Here is a 23679-nt window from a genome sequence, read left to right as displayed (position 1 = left end):
ATCTGCACAAGCTTAATTGTGGCATGTCATGTTTTCTTTTTACTCTGCTACCATTTTTTAAAAGTTTTGTTTCTGGATTAATGTGATTCCAGTCATGTGCAGCAAAACGCCCAAATTAAATAAAATGTCTTTTAAAAATCTGTTACAACTATTTCAATTATTAAAGGGTTCATGCTTGTGTAGTCAATTCTCCCACTAAACACAAATAAATGAAAGGGCAAGTGGTTGACCTGTGGCGGGTAAAAGGTTAAGGAACCCTGCTCTGGAGCTCATTGTACAAAGAAGAAGGTGCATAAAATAAAATAAACACATTTAACCACCCTAAGCATCATTTTGACTACACATTAACTCCACAAAATGTCTTCAGATACAAACGTGTTAAAACCTGGTGCAACACAGACCACAACAAGGGAAACTTCCTCTGCTATATGTAGATTTATATGATATATACATAGAAATCTTTTTAATTCAAACCAAAGGTCCTCTTTTTGTTTGAGATCATGTAATAAAAGATTAAAAAAAAAACCTGACTCCTAGCATTTTTCAAGTGATTAGACAAAAACACATGTATTTGTGCTTACCATCACATAAAGCATGAAAACATTAGTTAAAATATGTCAAGCAAAGACATAGAAAAACATTTTAAAAATGACTAAAACTGTTAAATTTTAAAATAATTTTTAGGTTTGGCTTTATTTGTGAAAACTCTTGCTAAAGTCTTTTAGATTAACCGTTGTCTTTTTAGGTAGTCATTACATTCATTTCAACTACCAGTCTATTAAAGTAATTAGACAGGAAATGACAATTAATGAAAAACTTTTACATTATCAGTTTGAGATAGGGTGTTTAAATGTATGCATAGCTAACCCACTTTATCAAAAGACCTATGCAATAAAGATCAACTAATCTTTGCCACTGCTACTCATTATTTCCTCAGAATATAAACAGATGTAGCAAAAGGTTAGTATCATTAAGAGTTTCGCTGGAGGAAGCATAGAGATAAAAGGCTCAAAGTTCATTATCCGTTGTTAGAGCAAAGTGGTGGAGATTCCTGAAACAAATGGGAAACACACAAAGAGAAAATTAAACTGACTGTATCTTTGAGAAAGCAACTGTTAAGACCATTCAGATACTTAAATATCTTATATCTTATGTCCTAGAAACAAATCTGAGTTGTGAGCTTAAATAAAAGATTAAATACAAACAGGTGAGAGGTTATTTTTGTCAATTAGTTACAGAGAACTATAAATGACTGTGTTTTTGAGCGAAGCAGGTCTTAGTCTGCGTATTCAAAAATTAAATTAGTGATATTTCAGTCGATGTTATCAGTAAATGAATTGCAATTGATAGGAATTAATAGATCTTTGGCAAGATCCACATATTTCCCCAGTTTATATGGCATAACAAAGCTAATAATTATTTATGATTAATACATTTCTATAAAAACACTAGTTAGATGATCTTTTCATAACTTTTTTCGGGGCATTTTGAACAAACACGTCTTATTTCCCAGATGAAATACAATGAATATATAGAGTTAAAAAATCCCACATTAAAGATTTCTTCTGTTTTTCTTCTGAGTTGCACTTAGATGTTTCAGATTATAAAACATCAGACAAATATATTTTTCTTCATCATCTTCTTCTTTTGGCTTTTCCCTTTCAGGGATTGCTACAACCAGTCATATGTTTCCATCTAACCTTTCTTCCTTCTGCATTTTCTTCTCTCACACCAACTAACTTCTCATCCTCTTTCACTCCATCCATAAATTTCCTCTTTGGTCTTCCTCTAAGTTTCCTGCCTGCCAGTTCCAGCCTCCCACTAATGTACTCAGGAACCCTCCTCTGTGCATGTCCAAAAAATCTAACTATGGGAACGCCGGCTTTATCTCCAACACATCTAACATAATTTTTCCCTCTAATGTGCTTATTCGTGATCCTTTCCCTCATCGTTACTCCCAAACAGGACCTAAACATCTTCATTTCTGCAACCTCCTGCTCTGCCTCTGGTCTCCTCCTCTGTGTCACTGTCTTCAAACCATATATTCTTAGTCTCGCCACTCCTGCACAACTTTCCTTTCATTTTCATTGATACTCTTTTATCACACAACACACCTCACAATTTCCTCCACCCGTTCCTGCTGGGATACGTTTTGTCACCTCTTTTCCACATTTGCGGTTGCTCTGGACTGTTGACCCCAAGTACCTGAAATCTTCCACCATCTCTGCACCCTATAGCCTCACGCCTCATGTTACTCTCATTCACAAGATGTATTCTGTCTTGCTAACCTTCATTCCTCTCCTTTCCAGGGCAAACCTCCACCTCTCTAGATTTTCAACCACATGTTCCTTGCTCTCACGTAGCCTCAGATCATCATTGTTCAATAAACACCCTACTACCTCATTGTCTTTATCTGTGACTTTCCTAAACGATAAAAAAAAAAATGTAACCCCTGTTCATTGCCTGTTTGTTTGTCAGTTTTTGCCTTCATTGTGTGTAATGTGAACTGTAATGTGAACCGGAGGAAATATTTTATTCTAAATGCACGCATCTAACCCACACAGTACAAATTTTCCAATAATCAACCCTACTTGTTTGTTGAACCAATTCTTACTTTTAAAATAATGCAAAAACAATGCAAGCATGTCATTGAACAAATTGTCAATGAACAAATCATTAACACTTCCTCATATTTTATCCACAACTTCTTTCTTGGTATGCTGTCATATTCTTTCTGTAGATCTACAAAAACACAATGCAGCTCCCTCTGACCTTTTCTGTACTTCTCCATTTATAGTTATAGTTATTACTTGATTGTAGCTGGAACTGCATGGAATCTTATCCCACTTTCCTACCAGTTAGAAGGTGTGGACTTCTAAGCAAGGTAATGATTAAACCCGTTAAACAGGAACACTGTTGTTCTGCATTTTACAGCCATGTAGTGTTATTTTTCCTGAGAGCTGCTTTAAAGAAGATAACTGTTAATTTTATTGCCTGTGCAAATTCTCAGTTATCCGCGTCATTGCAACAACAACCAGGCTTAAATCAGAGGCAACTGGACTTTCGCTTAGTTCTTTCTAAAAATTTTAGACACAGATTCCTGGGTTTTTGTCAATTCTGGTGGATCGCACTTGAGCAACCTGCTGTTGGTGCGCTGCTGTTTTTAAAGGACATAGAGGCCCATCCTCCTGGACGCATTCTGCAACAAGGGCAGGGCAACTAAGTGCTTACAAAGTAACACCACCAACTCCTATATGTGGAAGACACTTGAGTAAAAATCCAAACCACACCAACCACATCAACTCAGTGGAGACCAACATAAGGTTTACCAGAGAAGATGCTAAGAACAACAGGTTGCCTTTTCTGGACTGTGCGGTACACATTGAGGAAGATGGGAGTCTCAAAACTGAGGTTTACCAGAAGCCCACACACACAGACCAATATTTGCCCTTTGATTCACACCACCCACTGGAGCACAAACTCTCTGTTATCAGAACTCTGAGTTATCGGGCTGACAACATTCCTTCAGCCACAGAGGAGAAACAAAAAGAACACAAGAACGTCAGGAAATCACTGGAAGCTTGTGGTTACCCAAAATGGGCCTTTGTCAAATCAGCCAACAAAGCTGTCAGAAGAAACAACAGAGCATCGAACACATAGGAGAAAACAGAAACACGCAAAAACGTTGTCATTCCAAATGTGTCAGGAGAATTTCCCCCAAACACAACATACCAGTAAATTTCAAACCTGATAACACTCGGACAAAAATGGGTTAATCCCAAAGACAGAACACCCAAACCACAGCTGAACAGTGTTGTGTATGCGGTCCAATGCAGCGAGGACTACTCAGACTCCTACATTGGAGAAACTAAACAACAGCTACATAAACGCACGGCACAGCACAGGAGGGCTAGCAACTCGGGGCACGATTTAGCAGTCCACTTGCACCTCAAGAACAAAGGGCCCTCTTTGACAACAATAATGTCCAGATTTTGGACAGTAAGAACAGATGGTTTTGAAGAGGGATGAAAGAAGCCATCTTGGTCAAAAGAGAAAAGCCATCACTTAACAGAGGAGGAGGATTGTGTTTTCCATCTCCCCAGATCAGCCCTCCAACACATTCCAAAGTGATTACATCAACAGCCTCATCATGATTCAGGTGACCAAAGTAGTCCCTTCACACCAAGCAATAGCTTCTAATGACCCAGGACAGTGAAAAATCCGGCATTGATTTGCATCTGACTTAAAATGGGCCTCCATGTCCTTAAAAACAGTAGCGCACCAACTGCAGGTTGCTCAAATGTGAGCCACCAGAATTTACAAAGACTCCTGGATAGGCGTTGGAATGTTTTCAGAGAGAACTGATCAAAAGTCCAGTTGCCTCCAATTGAAGCCTGTTTGCTGTTGTTCGTTCTATTCATACATTTTGGCTTGAAGGTGAGAGAGGGCAGCAAAAAGCCTGGTTCAGAGTGAAGAGAGATATCCAAGTAGAGTTGTGAGCAGGAGTTTCACAGGCAGCATAAAAAAACAAGCTGTTTAACAAGTTCTAAATTTTTGCAAGGCACAGGATTGCTAGAGACTACCATTAACACGTGTAATCATCTAACAAAGAGTGGAGGTCCTACAGCTCCTTAAATGCTCCCAGGTTGATGACCCAAAGGAGCTGCAGGTGCGTGGCTTCACTCCAATCAGGAGAGACACAGACACACAACTAGTTTCTGACACTGTATTTGTATATAAAAAAAAAAAACACTTGTTGTCATAGTCATGTGCTGATCAAATAAAGCGTCACCTCCGCTATCTGAAAAACCCCACCCTCCTGAACAAAAACATATAATACATTTCTGGCCATCAGCGCTGCGGCAACGTTACGATCAAGACACTCCCCAGATATCAGGTACGTGCAATTTCAACTAACGCCTTTTTCCTCCACTTTCTCTATACGTGGTTGTTTATTAAAAATATCTAATCATTTAAGAAAAATAATACTTAGAAAATATTCATATTTGATTGTCATCAGAACTGAAGACGAAACGGATGTTAAAAAAAAGGTTTACATGCATTCTGCGTTTAAATTAAGCCTTTCTAGTTTTATTACTGCAGAAGTCTACAGTAGAAACACCACATTACCAGATAAAAGAACCTGGGGAGACTGAGAACAGGTGTATAGTTTACACTATGATGAAGAGAAACCCAGATAAGAAAGAGTTGTTGCCCAATAAACTCTAAGTGTAGCCTTGTGTTACGTACCAGTATGTGGATGAGTGTTGTCTTTCCCACACTTTTAACTTTTAAAACATGTCCGAGTCTGGATTCCTGATGAAAACTTTTCTTATATAACTACTTTTAATTAATTGTCAAGATGTGCAATGTCAAGACAGTAATATATGAAAAGACATGGTATATTTGCTTAAGTCTTTAACTTTAATCTAGGGACCTAAGTCCAAAACGTGGTTATGTCAGTAAAAAAATCTGTCAAGTCTGTACACACGTTGTAACGACCAGTGAATGAGGGAGCGGCTGAAAGACTCGCTTAATCTACTAAACTATAAAAGTTTATAAACAGGCCCAGTTTTACCTTTCTTATTCAGTCATTTCTTTGGGGGTGAAATTTGGTGGGTTTTTAAATCAAGTGACGAGACAAAAAGAAAGCAAGAAGCAAACAAAGAAAGAAACAAAGAGGAGGAAGACCTGAAAACTCCAGAAAGGACTTGAAGAAGCATAGTTGTTTCAATCTCTCTTATGTTTTTAATTTTACACTGATAGCGGTTGAAAATCACTTTGAATGTGTTAAAACACTTTTGGTTTGCCGGGCACATGAGTAAGTAAATAGGAAGAACTAATGCTGAAGACTGTTTCTAAATTCTGGATCAGCTGCAGCTGTCTGATCGACTTTTTAGGCAGACCTGTGAAAACACCGTTCCAGTAACCAATTCGACTAAACATAAACGCATGGATTTGTTTTTCCAGATCCTGCTGAGACATCAGTCCTTTAATCCTGGAAATGTTCTTCAGGTGATAGAAAGCCGACCTTGTAATTGTCTTTAGATGCTTTTGGAGGTTCAGGTCTGAGTCCATCACTACTCCCAGATTTGGGGCCTGATCAGTGGTTCCTAGCTGAAGCAGCTGAAGCTGTGTGCTAACTTTTGATCTCTCCTCTATTGGTCCAAAGATTATTACATCAGTTTTGTTTTTATTCAATTGAAGAAAATGTTGGCACATCCATGCATTGATTTCTTCTTCAGTTCAAGAAGAAATAAAGAAGGCTGTAAAATGTGACACCAAGGTGACACATATGTCTGCATTGAGAGAATGGGACTGTTTTAGACAAAAAAAATTAACTTTGAAGAGAACTGTGAACCTGTGTGTAAGAAGGTCCACCAGCGCCTTTTTTGCTGAAGGAAACTCCACCATTTTAACATTGAACGAACCATAATGACCACGTTTTATGGTGCTTTTGTCGAATTGGTTTTATCTTTTTCTTCAGAGCCATGGCATTGGCGGCACCAGAATTTTTTCATTGCGGTAGTTTAGCAGTTGCTATATGACATACATGAGTTGCTGACACGAACGAGAAACTTTTCCTTTTCAAACTCACCGTTATCCTACAAGTTTACCGCTTTACTGAATTACGTTAACCTCCTGTACATGATATCGCAAGATTTGTCTAATGTAAAAAAATATAAGGATTGCTCAACACAGTCATTAATTAAGTTAATTAATGACTGTGTTGAGCAATCTTTATATTTGATATTAAAATGAACCCATTACTAAATTACTACGTTGCATTTTGGGTTTCCATAACAAAAATGCTTAGCAGTTGCTAGGCCAAATCTTGGTGTTGCTATAGCAACTCCAAGCTACCCTGACGCTGCTCAAGTGTCATGGTTTGGTCATGAAATCCTGAAAGAAAGGAGTTCTCTTCAGCAGATTGTTAAACGTCCTCTAGACTAATTGGAGAATTCCAACAATCAGTTGCATCTCTGTACATCAGGCAGGTACAGCATATTGCCTCCTCTTTTTGTTTTAAAAATGACTTGCACCCCTTCACTGTGAGTTCCAGCTTCTTCCCCTCAGACAGAGGTTCTTGGTCCCTAAATGTAGAACCAGTAGTTTTAAAAACAGCTTTGTTCCCACTGCGGTTACTGAAATGAACAGGCTGATTTTATTGGATATCATGGATTTTATTGGACTATCATATTTCTTTTAAAGAAATGTTGTCAGTCCTTTTATTTACTTTATCAGTCCTTTTATTTACTTTATAGGCAATCTTTCCATTTTAAGCCGGGTCCTCTTATGTGTCCTGCTAGCACTTTGAGCATGCCTTGATGCAAATGGTTTTGGTTATGTTTTTGCATAGTGTACCAGGGTATGTATGTGTCTTAAAACCCTGACAGACAAATCAACCTACGGGTATAAATAAAGTAACCTTAATTTAATTGCTGGATTACTGTACGTGTAGTCACCCAAGAAGTAGTTATGCTTAAAAAGTTATTTAGCTCCCGGTGTAGGTGTCAAACTTGTCCAACTTCTGTTTCCCCACAGTTTTTGCAGTGATGTCTGGGTTGGCCGTGCTGTGTTTTCTGCTTGTGCAGACTGGAGTTCACGGTTTTGGTATATTTAATGGAGAATCTCTCAGTCACCAAGTAATCACAGAAAGAGCCATCCTAAACGTCACGGTTCAGGTGTGCCGTAGCCTAGCTCTGTCTGAGGGCAGGGACTTCCCTTCTCTTGTAAGAATTAAATTACTTACATCAAATATCTTTTTTATCCCCTCTTCTGTAATAACTGTTTTAATAAAAGACACTGTCTGTGCAGCCTCAGCCTTTTACCCCTTCAGCTGTTGCTGCTGTCTGCGGAGCATCAAAATCCTCCAAAAGTTTCATCAAAACCATCCAGCGGATTAAGACGAAGAACTGGCAAACGGACATTAAATATCCCCTGAGTGCACGCCGTCACTGTGATAATGAGAAGCTGAACGAAGGAAAGAAGCTCATCACAGATGGTTTATCAATCGTAAAAGCTTCCAATAATAAGCAGAACTTTGTTTCAGCAACATCGAGTCTGGGAAGACTTCTCCACACATTACAGGTACTTCTGCCTACTTGTAAACCTGTCTATCTGCTAATTAGCATAGGCAGAAGGAAAGCAAATTATATTGACAAGTGGACAAGTTTGTAGTTGGAATTATAGAAAATTACATTGGTTACACTTTTTCTTGACAATATTTTATTTTAAGTATTGTTGTGTCTACTTTCAATCAAATTCACAAGTGAGAGAAAAGGGCATGATAAAATGCAAAGAAAATGATGCAAATCAAGAACTGCTGTATGATAGCTAAATGAAAGTGTTTTCTTATTATTTAAATGCAGATCTGCATATAGATGTTGCCTAAAAAAATGTCCTTACAGTGTGCTTGTGTTTCATTTAAGATATTTTGTTGATCTGATAAAAGTTCAGGAATTAAGTTCAGGAGTATTTTTTTACTCTCTAAATTGTTAAATAATGTTTGTGGTCATGTTTTATTTTGTCACTGCACTTTATCAATGTTTATAAGGTCTCAGTCTAACAGAAATGAGCAAAAAAAGATTTATGCTAAATCAGCAATAGCACTTTTTACTTAAGTTGAATACTACAGGACTTTTCCACCTCCTTATATCTACCACCTTCTATTACATTTGGTCTTTACTGCCCACTTGTGGAAGAAGCATCACAAAATAAGTTACAATTTTCAAATAGGTATAATACAGTTGCAGTGCAATACAGCAAGTAAAAGCTGCAATTTTGTCTTTCTTTTCTTTAAAAATGAAGGATTTCTACAGTCACAGTAACTGGGTGGAAATAGGCAACAGATTTCCAAACAGCAATTTGATCAGAGCGAACGCCCGTGTTGGAAACATAGCAGGTAAAGAAATTAAAGTGTGAACTGAGTTTAAGGGGAGCTGTGTTTGGTAAGGCAACCTAAGCAAAAGGCAGAAGTTTTGTTTTGCATGGATTTCTGTGCCTGCGATGAACAAATGTGTATACTCTGATCTGATGTGAATTTGCAGCTAAAGCTAAAGCGACCTGCCGCACCTGCAATGGAGATGACTGCAGGAACAACATTTTGAAGGACATTCTTGAGAACAAGATACTTACTTCAGGATATTTCAGTGTGAATCCTTTTTCCAAACCCTCAGGTAAAGATTGTCATTTATATTAATATTTCACTTTGTGGCTTTAGAAAGTGGTGTTTTTGCCAGTTCTCTGACTTCACCATGGTGGGCATATTCACTGAAGACAGTTACTTTAACAGGAGCAATAAAGTACACCCTATGTATTTCTGAACCCAGACATATTACAGTACCTTTTAAAAATATCCACACCTCATGCACTTCACATGAAGAGGTCCACCATAAACTTTGATGTGAGAGAGCAACAAAAGCAGAGCATAACTGTGAAGTCATACGTATAACATTTCTACAAATAAAGAAAACTTTATAGTATGCATTTGTAATCAACCCCCTTTACTCTGATAACTCAAAATTATGCCCAGTGCAACCAAATATCTTTATAAGTCATCTGATCAGAAAATAACGTCTTCCTATGTGTAATTTAGTCTCAATGTTAATACAGCTGTTCTGTGAATGCCTCAAAAGTATATTAATGTCGCAGATGGTCAGGAATAAAGCTGTGGAGAGGTTTAAGCAGGGTTAGGTTATAAAACAATATCCCAAGTTTTGCACATTTCATAGGGATAGTGAAGACATGGAGTTCATCCAGATAAACTGTGTTTATGGTTTATTAACCATAGACGCAGTCAAGAGGCCAATGGTAACTCTGGAGGAGCTGCAGAGATCCACAGTTCAGTTGGGAGAATCTCTTGACATAACTGTTAGTTGTTGAATCCCAAAATTAGGCCTTGATATTGCAAGAAGAAAGCTGCTGTTGACAGAAAGCCACAAAGAGTCATGTGAAAGTGCATTGGCCTATATGCAAAATCTCCGTTTATGTGTGCAAAGCTGGTGGAGGCATATCCCCAAAAGACCTGCAGGTGTAATTACTTTTAAAAAGTAGTACTACAAAGCAATAAGTCAGAGTGACTGAACAAAAACTGCAGATTAAACCTTTCAGATATTCTGTTGCAAAGTCTTTAAAAACAATAGAATAGTCCTTCCACTTGCACTACTTTGTGTTTGTTTATCACACAAAATACTAGTAACGTAGAATGGCTGTAACAGCGCAAAAAGTGTAAATAATTCTATATTTTTTACCAGGTTTCAAACTTACTTTATTCTAACCTAGACAAAAAACACACGCACACAAATCATAATCATTAAACAGTAAAAGTCAGGATATTTGGCAGCAATAACATGATAGTTATGTTCTGTCTGACGATTTAAGTTTTGCCTTTCCTTGAGGAGGTTTCTTTATTTTTTGATCCACTATTCTTCACAACAGGGATTTACGTCATTGGGTTTTTATGGCATTTGTTTCTCTACAGACCTCATAAACTCACAACAATGGCCAACATTTCATTACATTTCAGCCATTTGAGATCATTTTATTTATTTATTTTGTTTGCTTTCTTACCAATTTTGCTCAAGACTTAGTTGTTGGACAGATGGATTCACATTTGTTTTTCGATTACTTTGTCATAAAGGCAACGTTCTCTGAGGTCTTCAAAAAAGCCTTAATAATCACCCTTCCAATATGCCTGTGCTGACGTGCTGTGTTTGAATTTCTGCAAACATTACTGTTGTTGTTCATCAAGATCCAACTAGATAAATAAAAAAATATTTTTGCCTCATGAAAAATTTATTTGTTTTTTGACCTCACAACATGTGCAAAATCAGTCAGTGTCTTCCACTAAGTTTATTATGTTCAATATCACCATGTGTTAGACAGATTAAAGATGTTTTAGCCTGTATAAAGCTTTTAATGGCAACATAGATGGGATGATATTGGGGCCTCAGCTTAAGACAAACAATTCATACTAAATTGGCTTTAAAATATTAATCTGATAATCCCACCAGCCAACTTTACTGCATTCTTGTTCAACATCTCCTATATCAAATCTCCCCATTTGTAACTTTTAGGCTAACTGTGTTGTAAACTGACTGATTAAACCTGGTGGAAGATACTGATTTCTGCACAATGTTCATCATAGTTTCCTAGTTTATAAAACATGTTTTGCTTTGTCATGACAACATCTGACATCACATGACAATTCAAACAGCAGAGAACAGGTGTTTCCAGCTGCCAAAGCAACATTCTTCTCAAAACTTTAGAAATATATATTTTTTCATTATGGTGCCCTTTGCTTTGTTATGTGAACCCAGGTCTGTGCCATTTAGAAGAACTAAATTGTAGATTTCTAAAATCAGTGATTATATGAGTCAAAAATGGTTAAAACTGACTTTGTTCTTACTGTGATGACAAACAGGGAAATGTAGCCATGGAGGTTTCCCTGATAGTACGAGTATGATGGAACCCAAAGGTGGAATCAACAAAGACACCCTGAAGTCCAGCCATGGACACCTCCACCCACAAGCAGCCAATATGGCAATAGCAGCAACCAGTCAGCTGCTAGAGGATGTTCGAGGTGCAGCTGGGGATAGAAAATTCCTTGAGTACTGAATTTAGTATTTCTCACTTAAATTTTATAATTTAATAGTTTATATAATGAGTTAAATTAAGGTATTTTTGTCTTTGTTACTCATTCCTCAGGATGATGGGACTCTTCAAAGGCAAACCCCTTTGTTTTGTGGTTGACACAACAGGAAGCATGGGGGATGACATTGCTGCAGTGAAGACTGTTACAGCCTCTATAATAGACAGCAAACTGGGAACACAGGATGAGCCATCTGTCTATGTTCTGGTTCCTTTCAGTGATCCAGGTACAGTCTTAATGATTCTGCACTTTTTAACTCTCTATATCTTTGTTTTAGTTAAAGCGTTATGAGAGAAGGAAATACATTAAATATATTTGTTTTCCCATCACATTTGCAGGTTTTGGGCCACTGGTACGGACAACAGACCCAGAAGTCTTTAAGACTTACATCAACTCACTAAGAGCAAGTGGAGGTGGAGATCCTCCAGAATTAAGTCTCTCTGGACTTCAGGTGCTGTTTTTGATGTGACAAAATTGATATTAGAAGAAAAGCGAATAATTAAGCATTAATCTGTTTCTTCATGCAGCTAGCTCTAACTGGTGCGCCTCCTAATTCTGAGATATTTGTTTTTACGGATGCTCCGGCCAAAGACAGACACCTGAGAAACCCATTGATTGCACTCATAGAGCACACAAAGTCTGTGGTGAGTAATTGTGCGTCAACAATATTAATTGTAGTAATAAATTATCAATGCAAAAAGAAAAACAAAATAATGGTTAGTCTTGTTGCCTGAAAGACTAATGGTTCTTGTATGTTTCTAACTTCATCTCACTTGATCTGTAATTTTCTCAGAGTGCTCCAATTTCTTCAAACAGAACTAAAATCATACATGTTAATTCATTATTCATTTGTGTGTTCCTGCATTTGCCATGTGTTGGCAATGTAAGCTGTTCAGCATTTTCCCTGTCTTTACATGATTCTTTCTGGGATAAGTTCCAGTAACCTGGCAGTATTTTCTGGGCTATATGGCTCTCCACTCAATTCTTTAAGGCAAATACTAAAAAGTAATCATTCCATTGTTCTCCGAGCAAGGATTCCCTTTTCTTTTTCCAGATCCCTAATGTCAGGTGTGACACACTTGTGTATTTGCTGAAAATAGGGTGGGCAGGAGTTGCAGAAAGACTGAATAGCAATTTAGTTTTTCATGTAGATGAAAGACTGCATAGCAATTTAGTTTTTTCATGTAGATAATGTCCTGTATTTTTATTGGTTTTCCAAAGGCTTTTCCGTTTGCGTCTGTAGCTTTGGTTTTCCAAAGCCACTGATTTTATAAAGTATATATTTGTTAATCCTTATTTATACAGGTTGTCATTGAGATCCAAGATCTCATTTACAAAGGTGATGTTTTAAAAAATAAACAAAAAATAAAAAATTCAATTCATTCACATTCTCTCTCTCTCTCTCTTATGCTTAGCATACAGGGAGTCAAAATCAACTGGTGGGCTCTGACATCTTCCATTAGAACCAAACACAACAACCTCAGTCTTATTCTCATTAAAATGTAAGAAATGTAGGGCAATCCAAGCTTTAATATCCTCAAGACACAATAAAAGAGTTGTAACAGACCATGCCTCGCCTCACCTTAAAGGCACATAGATTTGGCAATCATTGGCATGGCCGTGGAAGGAGATCTAAACTAAAAATAGACCCTATGGGTTACAAAGAAAAAAAGAGCTCTGATGGATTTTAATAATTTACATTAATTCCCCTAAAAATATGTTTTATACCTGTGTATTTCTAGAACCAGAGGGTAATTGGAAGATCATGTAGACAAAAGTATATTTTAAACCAACTTACACCCATGCTTTACTACCAAACCCAGTTATCATCTTCAACACACATTTTAAAGGTAAAATCTCATTGTTAAATCTCAATGAATCTCTCTTCATAAAATCAGCTACAACCAATCAGATTTAGAAGCCTCCATAACCATCTTGTTTAAAAGCCTGAGACAGATGGGTTACTCTGATCATTTCCTAAGAATAATTTAAAAAATAATTACCCTTTCTAAACCTTACATTAATCTGCAACATCAATTAAAGAACAGCTGTCAGATAACAATGGCCAATCACAGCAAACTTGGGGACTATCATGTCATTTCAGCCCTGAGAAAAAAATAAAATTTAGAAGATACATATCTGGGTTAGAACCAGGTTTTACAGAAACCCAAGACAAACAGAAAAGAAACATTGGAACTTCAAACTGTTGGGTTTCATATTTAACTCACTTGAGGGAGCCATGGGGCCAATTATGGGTAGATTTTACCTTGAAGATCTTGTTAAGTAAACGTTTTCACTCTCAAAGTTGTGAACAAATGTCCTCACAATGCAAAATGTCCCCACAGTGTTGATTGTCTGTCAAGAGGGGGGTCCACACTACTATAGCTTAACATGCCAACACACACACACACACACACACACACACACACACACACACACACATCCTTGTTTTAAATACTGAAGGACCGTGCAAACGGCTATTCCCCGCGACTGTGCAACTCTGCGCACACCGTTTAATTTATAAAGTATTAGTAACTGAACTATTTATACTGATAACAAGTCAAAAGATGAGGGTCCAAGGAAGCTCCAGGATGATGATGTATGTTATATTTTCCTCTCTGGTGAAGAGATTTACAGTGGTTTGTTTCAACTCAGTTGGAGATTCGTCTTGTTTTAGGTGAACTTTATGAAAACTAATGTATATGGGGTCCGTCATCAAAGTCACGCAGACGGCAACCAACAACAAAACCATCAGATGGTCAAATATGATGGCCAGCTGTACAGAGACTTGGCTCAAACTTCAGGAGGTCAGGCTGTTGAAGTCTCTAAGAGTCAGCTGCTTGAAGCCATCGACATTCTTACTGAATCCACCAGCTCCTCTCTGGTATGAAAACAGTTTTTTAATTAGATAGCTTTTTATGTTTCAAAATTCACCTGCCCAGCCACATTCAACATTTCAGGTAACTATTCTGCAAGCAGTCAGAAACCCTGGAAAAGCTGGAATTTGGACCTTTCCAGCTGATCAGTCTGTGAGAAACTTGACAATTTATATTACTGGAAGGAATGTTGATTTTATGGTCATTGATCCTTCAGGTCAGTGCCTTTTTTAATATGTAGCTCCTAAGCAATTGCTCAATAAATGAATGTCACGGATGGTTTAAATGTTTCCATATATATTTATGCTTTACTTCATTTAGGTGTGGTTCACAATAATAAGAGAACAGGATCTTCAATCATTTCATCCCAGATGGTTGGAAACCTCCAAACTGTGAAGCTACTGACACTTGTGGGAGTGTGGAAATTAAAAATAGAGTCAAAAAATCCCTACAGTCTGAAGGTTGTAGGTGAGACCAATAACTTCGACTAATAAATGTTACTCAAAGTAAACAATGATTACAGATGTAGTTAAAAACTGTAAAAGCAGTGTGTTCTGATTGTAAGCTATACTTGGGTCAGCTTTGTTTCATTATATTTTCTGCAATTGCAGGAGAGAGCTCCATTGACTTCCTCTTTGACTTCATTAAGGAGTCAGATGGCCCATTTGGAGGGTTTGATGTAATTGACAATCGACCCACAGCTGGTAGTGGAAGCAACATTTTCTAATATGCTGGAAAACTCTCAATAATGTTGGCGCACATGACTTACTTTTCTTCTCTTTGAAGGTAGCAATGCCAGTCTGTTGGTGACACTGATTGGGAGCGACGTCGCCACAGTTACAGAGGTCACTTTGGTTGAATCGTCCGGTTCAGGCCAGGTTAACGGCACCATGGAGGCCCTGGGTGGAGGGGAATATTTTGTTCGCTTTGACAGGATCCCATCAGTTGAGTTTGTTGTACTTGTGAAGGGGCAAAACAACAATGGTATCTCCAGAGCATCTTCAGGGATTTTCCAAAGGCAGTCCACCACCAGCCTTAGAGCCTCAGTTCTCACGGTTTCTGTTGTAAGCAAATGCCAGTAAAAAACTAAAGCCTTTGTATTTTTAATATAGATTAGTTTTGCTATACTTGTGTCTTAAATGTGTCTTAACATTAATCTTTAGGACGATTTAGATATGGTCTTGGAGCCAGGAACATCAAAATCAGTACCTTTCACTGTGATGACAACGGGTGAAGGTGGACGCTTCACCATCCAAGCTACCAATGACCAAGGCTTTACTTCATCGTTCCCATCCAGTTTGTCACTGGATGCTGGAGGTAGTGCTAATGCTACAGTGAACATCACAGCTCCTGCCAACACCCCATCCGGTACTGTCATCACTCTGACCATTGAGGCTGTGGCTCCAGGAGGTGCAGACACCAACTATGCTGTGCTACATTTAACCATCCTTCCACCTGTAATGCATTATTTTGATTTCTATACATTTTAAAACATATTTAAGGATAAATATTAATTTATTTTGATGTCACCATACCACAGGTAACTGACTTCACCCCACCAGTGTGTAAGCTGCTTAGCCTGAAGTCCAAATGCTCTGAAAACTGCAAGCAGTCCATGTGGGAGCTCTCTGTCCAGGTCACCGATGAAATTAACGGGACGGGTTTGGACAGTGTCCGTCTCAGAGAAGGCAGCGGTACTTTGAACATCAGCACGGCAGCTGACAATGAGAATGCAACTCTAGTGTCTTATATAGCTTCCTGCTGCTCCCCTGATGTGGAGCTGGTGGCTGTAGATCAAGTTGGCAATGTGGAAATCTGTAGTTACTCTGCTGCCTCTTGGTCTGCAAGAGTTGATTACTTGATTTTACTTTTTGTTGGCTCCACATTTCTAAACCTCTCTCTACAGGCTGAGACTGTGATATTCTGAACCCTACATTTTTCATAAAATATTCTACATTTTGGAAAAAAATAATTATGTACTAAACATTAGCTGGTGATAGTACAACACTTTTGTGAAGCTTAGTTAAATAAAATGTTTCATTTTGGACAGGTTTGGCTGTTTCTGAAAAGATTAGCTCCTTGAACATGACAAATTTATATTTTTGAGATTAACAATAGTCATAATACTAACCATGATTTCAATATATACACTCAGGTCAACAGGTAAGCTAATTCCTATAAATTTATACAAATATATTTGTATATATTTACTGTATAACAATTGTTGTTGTTCATTTTGGAAAGAAGTGGCTAATTTGCTGCTGTTGTCATAAGGTTGCTGTCCAGACACCTATGCACACATATGCAGCCACAACACCCAGCTGAGGGTTTGGAACAAGCAATGCACTGGTGATGATATGATTCTGTAGCGGACTACTTTAGGAGAAATAATAGGGTCTTGCTGGATTCTGTTTAGCATCATAACACTAACTTTAGTCCAAAAGGTGAATCTCTAAACTGTTCTTTCCAGTAAAATACTAATAATAAAGATCAGAACCAGGCTAATTTTGAATGGTCATCTGCTTTGACTGACTGGGGTTTAGAGAAGACAGAGCAGATACTTTATCTCAGTTTTATCGTGGAAAAGGAGCCAATATAATTTCACCTAAAAATACATTCCTGAACCACGCAGACAGCATTCACAGAAGATTTGCTGATATAGCTTCACAATTTGAGCCAGCTGTGTATTACAGCCGATAAAAATGAGAATGGGTTGTCATAAAAGCTAATTTTTATAAAGGCAAGTACATCAATTTTGGCAATATATAGTACCGGTATGTTCCCACCTCAAACGATTTAACTAAGCCAGAATAACTGCTCTGAGTAGAAAGGTTGTTTCATATAAGTGAACTTGTTGAAAGGTTTGCCTGTCTGAACTGTTGCAACTTTCTCTTGTAGGGAAATAGTGGCGCAGGAGATAGCCTGAATTAATGGTACTGACCCTCTCGGCCGTTGTGTCCCTGGGCTTTGCCTGTTGGTGGTGGTCAGAGGGCCAAGTGGCACCGCTGTATGGCAGCCTTGCTTCTGTCAGTCTGCCCCAGATCAGCTGTGTCTACAATGTAACTGTCAGAGTGTGTGCATCAATGGGTGAATGACTGAATGTAGTGTGAAGCACTTTGAGGTCTTCTGGACTTGATAAAGTGCTATAAAGGTACAAGCCATTTACCATTCAGACAGATGGATAGACGGAAATACAGACAGATACATAGGATGCTCAAAGAAATTCAAGGAACACTTTGAAAAAACATAAGAGCTTATTTTTTAAAATAAATCATGCCTGGTGTCCATACTGATTTGGAATGGGTAATGTGTTAGAAACAAAAGGATGCCACATCATTTGATGAAAATTATCAACCAACAAAGGGCTTAATCCAAAGTCACTGTGAAAGTGAAACTAAAAACTTCTGCAGCTAGTTAAATTTGCTTAAATGTCATTGCAGTAAATCAATATGGTTTGTCAGGGTATGACTAGGGCAGAACATGGGATTAAAACGTGATGTCCCATAGGTTTTTGTTTGTTTTGAGGACTTTTTGGATTTAAATCAATTCCTTCACCCTCCAAGGACTGCCTGCATACTCTTGCCACATGATGCAGTGCATTATCATGCACTACAAGGAACCCAGGACCCATTGCACCAAGGAAGGGTCTGACAATGGATCTGAGGATTTCATCCTAAAGGCAGTCAGAGTGCAGTTGTTTATCCTGTACAGGTCTGTGTGTCCCTTCACGGAGATTCCTCACCAGACTAACACATTAAGAACAAGAACAAAATTGGTTGTAACACTCTTGATTCTTATCCAATTTCTAATTTATTGATTTTTTAATATGGCTAAAATTTAAGCTGAGAAAACAGCAAACGTTGTGATATATAGAGATATATACACTACCCAAACATAAATCTATAAGCAGTGTGGGAACTGTGTAAGTGCAGTGTTCACAGGTTTACCTGCTGCGCCATTAATGTAAAATTAGGAAAAAGCTGTCAAAAAATGGTGTTCTCCACCTGCAAAACAATTCCTGTTTTTCGGGTCATCTCATTGTTGTACCTTTAGTGCATCTATTTTTACTTTGATCAACACAAGAACAATTGACACTTATTAATAACCCTCTCTCCTACTGAACTGACCAGATCAATAGTCCAGAAGTTTAGCTGACTCTATATTATGCTTAGTTTATAAAGTGTTTCTTTAATTTTTTGAACACTGTAGACAGACAGACAAATGACAATAAACACTAAAAGCTGTCCTCTAAAACTTGTAGCCAGGCTTATGTATTTCACATGTTTTGTTTAGACTTTTTTTATTCTTTTGATTTTCTGGCATTACTTGTTTTTAATTATATATTTATTATATAAATATTTCCTTTTTTACCGATTAATTATGAACAAAGGGTGTCTGAATACTTTCACTTTTATTTCATTGTATGACAGGTAACTTGGGAAACTTGTTTTTGCTGTCAGACCATACAAATGTTTAACTCTAATGCAGTCTGATGGCAAGAAATACAATGCTTGAAATGCTTTCAGTTTAACTGACTCGATACACCCACTGCATTACTAACCCAATTAAAATTTTGTAACAGCCTATAAACATAAACAATGCAGTGGTAATACGGTGAAATATGTCACATAGCATGTTTGCATTCAAATTTAAATAAAAATATGTTTACACTATGTTAATGCGTTGGTCATTTGAAAAACATCACATTATACATATGCAATGAAACCTTTTTTAATTGTTGCTTATTTATTTGGTACACAAGTTTGGAACTTGCTTATTATTTATCACAAAGTCTAGTTACAATTTGTGAAGCAGGCATTTTAATTTATAGAATAAAATTAATTTATATAGACAAAAGTGACTGAAACCCAATAATCAACAAGCCAGGAATGTTTCAGCACCAGTCAAACACAAAGCTTTACTACAGCATCAGGAAAAGTCTTATAGCTACTTCCTGGGGAAAATTACCCTGAAAACCAGTTAGGCAAGGCAAGGCAAATGTATTTGTATAGCACATTTCAGTACAAAGAATACAAAGTGCTTTACATGATTAAAATACAGGGAAAAAACTGAATAAAAGCAAGTAGGAATAAAATGTAGAAACAAAATAGAACATGAAAAAATAACTAAAAGCAAACTTTAAAACAGTTGGAGTTTAAAAACAGTTGGAGTTAGGCTTTTATTAGTTGTGGTAAAACAGAAGTGAACTAAAGGTAGCTTCTACAATAAAACCGTGCTTCAGTCCAAGATGGTTGAGATCCAGAATCATTGATGATTTCAGTGACTTTAAATCTAGCTTCATGAAGATTTTGAATTCCATGTAAGTTGTTCAGTTTTTTGTGAATACTAGAAGTTTTTTTTTTTTTTTAGAAAATAAAAAAAATGAAACTGTCTAAAACTTCTATTTGGTCTGGTAAAGGTCTTGCAAGAATGTCCAGGTTGGCTGTGTTGTGTTCCCGCTTCTGCAGTTTGGTGTTAAAAGATTCAGAATATTGAACCTCTGTCAGATCTTGATTTCAGAGTAGGACACCATATGGAAACAGGCAGGCGTGAGTGGCATGATTAGATGTAAAGAGTTTTTAAAATAAAGAGAGAACCTTTACAGGGCAGGGACAAGCAGAATGGGTCATTAATCGTGGGCAAAAACAGACAGAGATCTGGGCAGGCAAGACATGAACAGAAATGGAACACGACAGCAACAAACAGGAGCTTCACAAATGGCAAAGACTGGTGAGTGACATGAGTGATGATGATCTGACACAAGTGAACTAAATGAGCTGCATAGCAGAGTGGCGGAGAGTGGGAAACAGAAGGAGAGAGAATAATAAACATGAATGAGTAGACGTACAGGTAAACTTAAGCCTACTTTTTACACACATTTTACACTTTTTACACGTCTTAACCTTTCATCCACACTAAAACTCTGTTTTATATCTCTGAAAATAATTGATTATGAAAACTCCAACCAAAGCCTGCCTTTGCACATGACAAAACTGAGTTTTAGGATCCAGTACATCACAGCCTGCAGAAAATAATGTGGTGCTGACATCACATGTGTGCGACCATAGTTGTAAAAGGAAAGCTATCAGAGAGGTGCTAATCTTTACATTGATGTTGTGATTGACTGTTTACAACACGTGTGTCATCAGTATTAAACTGGACAAATTTACAGCTACGAAATTTACAGCATTTTCGGCTGTTTGTTTCCAGCTGCATTACCCCGGAAACTACACAACATTTCCTGTCTTTACCTTTTTGCTTGTTTGTGTTCACAAGTCCAGATGTTCCAATAAATTGAGGTGCGAAGGAGAAAGAGCGCAAGGAGGTCAGCTGTTTTGCATCAACTCTCCTTCCCAATACAGAGGCACAATGCGGTTCAAAGTCACCATCGCGTTGAAGGATTGTGACTCCTGTGACATAGGTTTTATAGCTTTGCAGTACACTGTCCCCTACGCATCTGCCTCAGTTTTGTATTTGTGCGGTTTGTGTGGATGAAAACCTTTCTAAAAACGACCCCTGTGTTTTGATTTATGATGATTATTTTAAAAACAATGTGGGGAAGATATTCGTTTTATAGGGCTGGCTACGTGTGTACAAAATATATTGAGCTCTAACAGACAAAACTCTAATAGCTCAAAAAAGGAAAAACTAAACTAAAGAATAACCTAATGAGGAAAACTTCTAACAAATGATGGGCATTGAAAGTAAACTAAAGAACACAAGACTTAAATAGTACAATACAAAACAAGACATAAAGCCAAACAAACACAAATAAAATAAAAAATTCAAAGACCTCTAAATCATAACAACCTTGTTTCTAAATTATTAATTGTAGACTCATTGATTCATGAAGAGATCACACACACAGAAATCCTAAATATCATAGTACATGTCATGTCTTTGCTCTGTCTGAGGGCAAAATCTTTTCTTTCTCAGTATTATCTGTAAATTAAATTGGGAATAATAGAAATAATTATTGTTGAGGGGACAAAAAATAACCAGCATGTGTTTTGCATGTTTTGTTTGTGTGCAGAGATAACCGTTCATAAGGCTTTCAGAGCTGCAGGCAAAGCATAGCCTGGCCAGCCAGACCGATTCACACCATTAACACAGCATATCAGTCTGGACAGCTGCTGGTAGAGCCCGATTTTAAAGGCGGGACTAACAGGTTCAGCTGAAACAGGTTAGAGCCGATCAGATAACATGGATTTCTGCTTGGGCTTTGTGAATGAAACATGTTGAATCACACTTTACTTTGTTGCCAACGAGAGGCAAAAGGTCACAACAAAGCGTACTTAAATAAACAGCCATTTTAAAGAAAGGATTTCTGCAGTCACAGTAGCTGGGTGGAAATAGGCAATGCCCACTTTGATTAGATCCCACCAGTTACATTTTTAGTATTTACACAGGACATTTAAAAACATCTCAAGATATAGCTGACGTTTCTACAAGATTAACATTTTCACTCTCCCACAGGTGACTGATATTTTTAACTATGGTAGTAGCAGGCTGTTAATGGCTACTTGTAACTTAGGTTACATCTGGTTGCAATGACTTACTCCAAGGTCAAAGCTCAAGGTGAAATCCCTCGTTTGTGAATCCCGGCCTGGGTGAGTTCTACCCGTATCTCCGATGGGCTGCAATGGGCCTCGCTAGCGCGATTGCGCTCGCCACTGTGGGACATGCAGCATGCCGGATCAGAAGGGTTTCCTTACGCTTCCTGGGATGGCCTCTGTGCGGCTTGCAGAGGAAGCAACTTTCAGGTCAGCCTTCTCCTGCAAAAGCTGAGAAAGATCACAAACACCCTATTTCCTGCATAGGTTTTGATGTTGATTTCCCAGAACACAGACTGTACTATGCTTCGATTTCAGCCTGAGCACATGCTGGCGGGTCTCTGTTCTCCATTCGAGTACCAGGTCGCTTCATCCTTCCTGTGTAGACCCTCCTCGCTGGAGTGCTGGGCTTTACGAAAGAGAAAGATGGGTCCGCAGAGCAAGGCTTTATAGAGTTTGAGTAGGTACCCTGCTGTGAGAGGGCAGTTCCTTAGGGAGGGCAGTCTGCAGCTTCTTATAGCATTCCTATAGCTACCAGAGTATAGTCTTACATTTAGAGCAATCAACAATGTTTTTTGTCTCTTTGTCACTCTTACATGGATCAGCCTTCTTAAATTTTCAGATTCTACATTGCTGTTTTTACCTTAAAGATCTCTCTCTCATTATTTCCTTGTCATTTCTAATCTTTATACTTTCTCTTTCTCTTTTCTTTGTTTTACACGTGCAACAGACTGAAAAGACCAAAAAGATCAACGTCATCGACTGTGGTGCCAGGGCACCTTTTTTTTTTGTCCCAGTCTGTCAATGAAACCACACCTAAATCTCTCTACACATTTTTACAGTAAGCAGCAGAGAGAGAAGTAGTCTTGTTTCCTTAATGGGAACATATCAGGCAAAATCTACATTTCAGCCCTTAAATACATTTTGTTGTGTACTTGGAGTCTCTAGGAGTGCAGCAAAGTTTAATTAGTCTCTCCAGGTGCTGCATAGATCTCTTTATACATTATGTTTAGGTCATATTTTTGAAGTCGTTCAGTTTTTTCCATTTTTGTCACATTTTTATGAACAATAATGTCACAGTATTTGCGGCAGAACTGCTAAACAAGGTCAAGGACTTCCAGCTTAGATTGGAGCACTCTGCTACCTGGAGGATGGGGTCATGTTTGAAGTACCTCATTAACACCTCAGAAGAAAGGCTGTGGGACGGCTGTAGGAAAGGCTGTAGGACAACAATATTGAGGAATTCAGACCAAAGCATTATTTTTTTGACATGGATTATTGAGATGCACCCGGACATGTCACAATCTTGTTTGGATCATGTAAGACAACAAACCCCCTACTGCTAGACAAAGAGGTTGACAACCAACCAGTTTGGTCAATCTTTAGAGCAAGACACATTCCTAGATGCACAGATCAGATAAACTCAAGCAGATAACATCTGAAAGCCTCAAGACACCAAGCTGGAACTCTGACCCTCCCTCTAGTATCACATATCAAGGTAACATGGAACAAAAAGGAAATCAAGTTGAGTTATCTTATATATATATATATTATATATATAATATATATATAAATATATATATATATATATATATAA

The 23679-nt window shown here is 37.8% G+C and overlaps 1 protein-coding gene across 1 annotated transcript in view; it reads left to right on the top strand.

The window, feature by feature from the left end:
• Positions 1-8805: 8805 nt before the first annotated feature.
• Positions 8806-23679, top strand: part of LOC118564639 (von Willebrand factor A domain-containing protein 7-like) — a 19830-nt gene continuing 4956 nt past the window's right edge. Inside the window, exons 1-11 of the mRNA XM_036143526.1 lie at positions 8806-8905; positions 9051-9179; positions 11426-11612; positions 11710-11879; positions 11992-12104; positions 12181-12297; positions 14331-14537; positions 14614-14746; positions 14851-14997; positions 15141-15233; positions 15316-15478. Of these exons, the coding sequence (XP_035999419.1) occupies positions 8806-8905; positions 9051-9179; positions 11426-11612; positions 11710-11879; positions 11992-12104; positions 12181-12297; positions 14331-14537; positions 14614-14746; positions 14851-14997; positions 15141-15233; positions 15316-15478 (1559 nt within the window). The remainder of the gene's footprint in view (positions 8906-9050; positions 9180-11425; positions 11613-11709; positions 11880-11991; positions 12105-12180; positions 12298-14330; positions 14538-14613; positions 14747-14850; positions 14998-15140; positions 15234-15315; positions 15479-23679) is intronic.

Source organism: Fundulus heteroclitus, chromosome 11, assembly GCF_011125445.2.
Source record: "Fundulus heteroclitus isolate FHET01 chromosome 11, MU-UCD_Fhet_4.1, whole genome shotgun sequence".
NCBI classification, from domain to species: Eukaryota; Metazoa; Chordata; class Actinopteri; order Cyprinodontiformes; family Fundulidae; genus Fundulus; species Fundulus heteroclitus.
The sequence above is the reverse complement of the archived record's forward strand: the minus strand, read 5'-3'. Positions and strand labels throughout refer to the sequence as shown.